Here is a 6,000-nt window from a genome sequence, read left to right as displayed (position 1 = left end):
TTATATGGCAAGAAATACACAAGAATGAATATACATTATTTTTCAGGAAAACACAATTGCTAATCAATTCAGGAGCTTTCCAGACTACAGGTACGCGAGCCCCTCCTGTGGTGTAGGGCGCCAGGCCCCTGAGGTCTGAAAGAGTCTTCGACGGCAGCGGCGCAGCTCTCTGTGTTTTCTTCCTATTTAAGAAAAAATATAGAACCTGGACATTTAAAACATCATCAATGCAATGATCTGTACAGACTCTCACTGGATCTTTTAGAATTTTGTTAAAAATTGCGAAGGTCATGATGAATACAATCATTGCAGCTACATCATTTGAAAAAGTCATATAAATTATGCTGCTAAAGACAAAAAACACTGAAACATAAGCATCACAATGTGACACAGCAGTAACTCATAACTATTTAATATGAAAAATTAAATTTAGAAAGTTATGTCAGAGAACTTGGGAATTTTTCACTTTAGCAAAACAATCTATATATCTCCAACTTCTATGATACAATAAAATACTTTTAAAAGATAGGACATTCAAATGCTTCATTTACACCAATATTGCCCACACTAAGAAAAGTGATGCCCTTAAACATGAACTGCTCTGCATTCTACTTCATCTCATATTCTAGCCCGCAGTCAGCACTACATGTTAGACAATTACGTGCTGACAAACGTAGAGGATCCTGGTCGAAACACTGGTTCCCAAAAGTAACATACATCATATTGCTTGAAACAACCATATAAAAGTGGACATCATCTATGCCAACAGTGACCGTGAGGACAACGGGCACGTGTTTTGGCGGGGCGCAGAGTTCATGATGCTTAATTAAATAAACGCACTCTGACTGAAGCTAGCATGATACGCGGGTGTCTAGGTCAATTACTGCAGTCTCTTAAAGTTATAAAAATATCGTATAAAATACCACAGGCTTTAGAGGGTATAACTTCATGTGGTTCTGATGCTAGCAGCTGAAAAGTGTTTATAATTTAAAAATAAATAAACTATAGAGGTAAACCAGTTACAAAACAGCAGAGGACTACAACAGCCACGAGACTGGACAGAACCGCATCACTACACAATAGCTAGCAAAACGGTGAGGCAGTTGGATCGAAAGTTTTAAAAACCTCTTTCAGAGACTTGTCATCTGTCTCCCTACTGGGGTCATCGTCGGGGCTGGGGCTTGGCTGTCCTGGCTGCCTTGCCAGTCGTGGGTCGCTGTACTGGGGTCTAATTAAGCCTGTCAACGCCTGGATGGGGAGACTGTGCACGGCGGGGACCTGGCCCGCACAGGAGCTCCTGGGGACATCATTTGCCTGTGGGTCCACCGGCCCATCGACAGTGACTTCCCCATCTGGAGCGCTTTTCTGGAGCAGGATCGCTTCTCCCGGAGAAGGCTCATTTTTGTCACTATTTTCTAAATCACCCCCTTCTCTCTGGTTCTCTGCATTTCCTGCTGCTGGCTCTGGTGGAGGTGATGCACCCTGTTCCCTAGGGTCATACAAACTTATGCCCCTGAGAACTGGACTTGGAGTCCTCAGTGGAAGGCCAGCAGAAGGTGCGAGGTTAGAGGCGTATGGAGGCCCAGCCCCGGGCCCACTGCAGCTGGTTCCTGCCCCGGAAGGCTGTGAGGCACCAGGACCCAGCCTGGCTAAGTGAAGGGCGCCCTGGGATGCATGGGACTCCTTCAGGCCTGCTTGCTGAGACACCGCATTGTGTAGTCTGTGAAGTCTGGGGTCGCACTTTTTGTGTAGTCTGGGGTCTCCTAACTTACTTGTGGGACTGTGCATGTCCCCAAACGGTTCCAGGTAGCTGTCTCTGTTTGTTGTGTTCATTGTGGCTTTGGCTGCTGATTTTGACTCCGCAGATGCTGGGCCGGGATGCAGATCGCCTTTTGCACTCCACAACCTGCTGAGCCTCTGGTCGGCTATCAAAGGGGGCAGCGGTAAGCTGATGGAAGACACAGGGTCAGGCTTCGGTAGAGGGGCTGGGAGCAAGTCTTCGGGGGCCCACACCACGTGCCTGGAGAAGGCAGGCCTGCTGAGGACAATGTCCATTTTGATGTGACTGAACTGCCTCAGCTGCGACCTTGGGTCCTGGAGCACGGCCCCAGGGGCAGGGTCCAGCGGGATCAGGGAAGCCTTCTCTCTCAGCTCCCTCTCTGCGTCCTCCTCTTCCTCCTCACCTCTCCCATGTGTGACTGTGGTGCCAGCCTCTACGTGACCTGAACCGCACTTTGCTAGCCCAGCTGAGCAGCCTATGTGCCCACCCCCACTTCCCCGCTGTTTCCTGGGGTCCCACGCAAGCCTAAGGCCCCGGGCAGGAGCCTCACAAGGCTTTCTACTGTCGGGCCTGGGCACAGTCCTCAGGCGGGGGTCCACAGCCGGGCCTCCCTGGCTCTTCTCTTTAGCAAGCCTTCGGTCAGCACGCAGGCCCAGCTCTGAGGGGGCTTGCTGCCGGGTCCTCAGAGTTTCTGTCTGTTTCTGTAGCGTCTTCAGGATGGACCTGACGCCACTTCCTTCTTCCTCCTCGCTACTGGAGTACCAGTTAACGGTGTCATCTAAATGCAGACAGAGACTTGTTACAAAGAATGAAGCATTTGCATCTGGCCTTAAGTAAGACTAAAAACACATACTGTTTCTGAAATAAATGCAGTCTAACTCCAAGAAAGTGTATCATAGAGATGCCAGTTTCAGCCCCAGAATAAGGTAAGAAGTGGTGCGGGACTGATAGAGCCAGTCTTTACACTCCACACAGGATGAGCTGTGACATCAGGACAGAGCAGTGTCCTCAAAGCAGAGACAGTCAGGGCCTTTTGCTCCAACTGGCCATGACAGGTCAGGGAGGGAGACACTCTGGGAAAGAAATACTAAAGCGTTGTGGGTCTCTTTAATTCAAACAACCCTTATGCTCTGGATTTATCAAGACAGTGAGGGAAAGATAAAAAAAAAAATCTGGAAAGCAAACAAAACCACCACCATGATGGTTTAGGAAGCAATGGAAAGGAGCAAATGAGGGGCAGGCAGAGCCTCTCTGGCATGTTTTCTACAATTCCAGATGTGTGGCCTTTGTGAACACACTAGCTTAAACTGGAAATAGCAAAAAAAGCTAACATCCTAAAGACAGCACACTATGTCACAATGGCAAAGTGTTACTGGTGTCTCAGTGTCTCTCTGGGAAGATGGCTTCTTTCTCCTCTCTGGCCTCCAGAAGCCCAGAGCTGGGCTTGTGACTCACTTTGAATATTTCTGTAGAGTAACTTCACTCCTCATAGGATTTTGCTACCTGACCCAAATAGGTAAGATGTTATTTTCTTCTTACTTTCATATCAATATCTTTTGTAAGTGAATAAATCCTTTTTGGAATGAGAATGAATGTGGAACAGAAGGGAAGCAGATGGCAGAGACAGGCCAGCAGAAAGCAGGTATTAGGTAGGAAATGATGATTAGCAGCTTTTTATCAATGGACAGGTAAGATTTGTAAAGGCACTAAAGTTTATAAAAAGAAACACAAACAAAAAAAACCTAGCCAGTAAAGACTTTTCTGTATGGAGAAAATAACCCTCATAAAGCATCCGTAATTGTTTAATATTAGAGTATAAAATTTTATACCTAGAAAAGTTTTAATTTTCTTGTTTACAAAAATGTAAAAGCTCTGTAAGACTTTATAGCAAGATTACCAATGAATGGCTGTTTTGTAAAATTAAGTTTAGCATTTAAAGGAGTAAAGATAAATTGCACAGGGAATAACTCATCAGGAACCCCTCACTTCCCTGTGGTGGTAAATAAACATAGAGTAATACTACCTTCTATGAAAATATAACAAATAATGTTCACATAATAGCTTGTAGTTACCTACTATTACCTAGTTTTGTATAGCTATTCATACAATTTAAGTGGACAAGCATATCAATTTTGTAATTCATGACAATGGGTGCTTCAGGCTTTTCTCTTTAACTGAATTACCTAATTGCCATCCATTTATCAAAACACTCAGGTCAATTTAGTGTCGCCACATAATCTTCCATATCAAAAACTGTGTTCTTTCATAATATGGCAGAACCTGACATCACAACCTATGCCCATAAAACTTTCTCTAATAATTGAGTCATCTCAAACTGGGCCTAAAAGTCAAAGTCAAAGTCAAAGTTCCTGAACCAGAAAGCGTCCTAGTGGCCAGTCTGCTGCCCCGGCCTCACAGCACTTGGGCTCCAGGCCTACCCATGACCTCTGCAGGTGACTGCCACGGTGCCGATGGTCCTGGATGCCACGACTCCAAGAAGACAGGCACTACGAGGCCAACTACAAACAATTCAGAAGAACTCTGTTCTCAGACTTTGCCCTGGTCAAGACCATTTCAGGGGCTGAGAGACCCAAACGGGTGAGAAGCCATCATAAGGTTAACCTGACACACCTTCCTCCTTGCTTGGTGTCCTCCGAGGCTGGGCGAAGCTTAGTTCCTCATCGTCTTGGTATTTCTGAGTAAGTCTGACAAAAAGAGCTCTCTGCACCGCTGCGGGGAGACCTGGCGCAGGCAGAGGGCGAGGGCCTGTCATGTTGCTGCTGTCATCATATCCACTCCCACCGGGAGGTGAGCCTTGGACAATGGGGGGCTGATGCCGGGCAAAGTCACTATGCCACATCCCATCTATATACACAACACAGGAAGAGACAGGTGCTGATTTAGCACAAAACCCCACTACAGAGAACTATGTTGAGTTATAAGGAATTGAAGCTCTAATAACGGTGACATTTGATTTTCAAGTTACTGTGTGAGCATGCATATTTTAACCCATTTTCCATTTGCCTTGAGAATACTCGCCTGTGGCGCTTGAGGCTGCAGTGTTTAACCCAAGATAACTCGTAGATCACAGTCCTAGCCTCATCCCCATAGTCTACCACGAAATAACTTGCTTTTCTTATTCCTTTTGCATCGCTCTAGTATAGCCATAGACTCTGGAAACAAGTGACATCATTCTATTTATAGCTTTCTGTTTTTAGTAGTGGTATTTCCATTTATGAAAATAGTAATTCCCAATGGCCGAAAATGTCAGATCCTAGAAAACGTGGCATTCCTACCGTGAGGCTAACATTGTGCTCCAACAGCTGTTAGCCAGAGTCATTTAATGAATTTTATTTATGTGTACACTTCTGTTACTTTAGGATTAGAGACAAGTTCTGCTTAGGAATAACTTCAAGAACAGTTTTTATATTTTATTTCACATCGAAAACCATTCAGATTTGCTTCAGCCTCAAAGAGCGTCTATGTAAAATTAAATCAATGCAGGCAGCAAGTGGCACTTTTTTTTTCTAAACGAGAAATGGGTTAAGAAGTTACCTAGCGCACTGTTACAAATGTTTGGCTAAATTTAAAACATATTTTAAGGTCTTGATTTCATCACATTTTACCTCGCTTTATTTAAAACATACACTCTTACCACATTTTCAATGACAAGTAGGACTCAATACTTTAAATCAGAACCGGGCTGCTTCCAGAGGTAAACTCACCGCCGGAGTTGCCAGGTGTGTGCAGACTCTGCGCTGTGCCCTGCGGGTGGCAGCCTTCATAGAACTCAGCGGGGCTCTGGAGGGGCTCGAAGCCTGCACTGGGCGGCCCCTCATTGGGCCCTTGCAGGTGAGACGGTGCGCGGTGGTTCTCCCCCGGTGCGCTTGCCATGCGCTCTGTAAGGCCGGGGCCCTGGTAAGGACCACACAGACCTGGCGCTGTCAAAGGTGCCTCCGGCTGAATGAGGACTCCGGGTTGGCTGTGAGGTCCCCCAAGTCCAGGTGGGCCAGGCGGCAAAGGTGGGCTCCATCCGGCACACGGATGATGTCCAGGGGAGCCTGGGTGCGCCACAGGGCTCTTGTGTCCCTGTGACACAGTAGGCCCAGGGCCTGGACTGGACCCGGAACTACAGATATGCTGAGGGTGGGGACTGCCTTCCTGAAATTGTGGAGCTGGTGGTGAGGCACTGCTATAAAATGCTGGTGGCCTGCAGACGG

The 6,000-nt window shown here is 46.5% G+C and overlaps 1 protein-coding gene across 3 annotated transcripts in view; it reads right to left on the bottom strand.

Annotated features, from left to right (window-relative positions):
* Nucleotides 1-396: 396 nt before the first annotated feature.
* The window catches only part of ZC3H6 (zinc finger CCCH-type containing 6), a 46,770-nt gene continuing 41,166 nt past the window's right edge, over nucleotides 397-6,000 (bottom strand). For all 3 annotated transcript variants that reach the window (XM_039872608.1, XM_039872606.1, XM_039872607.1), the window contains 3 exons: nucleotides 5,506-5,990; nucleotides 4,412-4,645; nucleotides 397-2,558 (listed from right to left, as the gene is read on the bottom strand). In XM_039872608.1, coding sequence (XP_039728542.1) covers nucleotides 1,084-2,558; nucleotides 4,412-4,645; nucleotides 5,506-5,990 — 2,194 coding nt within the window. In that variant the 3' untranslated portion in view covers nucleotides 397-1,083. The remainder of the gene's footprint in view (nucleotides 2,559-4,411; nucleotides 4,646-5,505; nucleotides 5,991-6,000) is intronic.

The sequence above is a fragment of the Pteropus medius genome, unplaced genomic scaffold (genome assembly GCF_902729225.1).
Source record: "Pteropus medius unplaced genomic scaffold, Ma_sr-lr_union100, whole genome shotgun sequence".
NCBI lineage: Eukaryota > Metazoa > Chordata > Mammalia > Chiroptera > Pteropodidae > Pteropus > Pteropus medius.
The sequence above is the reverse complement of the archived record's forward strand: the minus strand, read 5'-3'. Positions and strand labels throughout refer to the sequence as shown.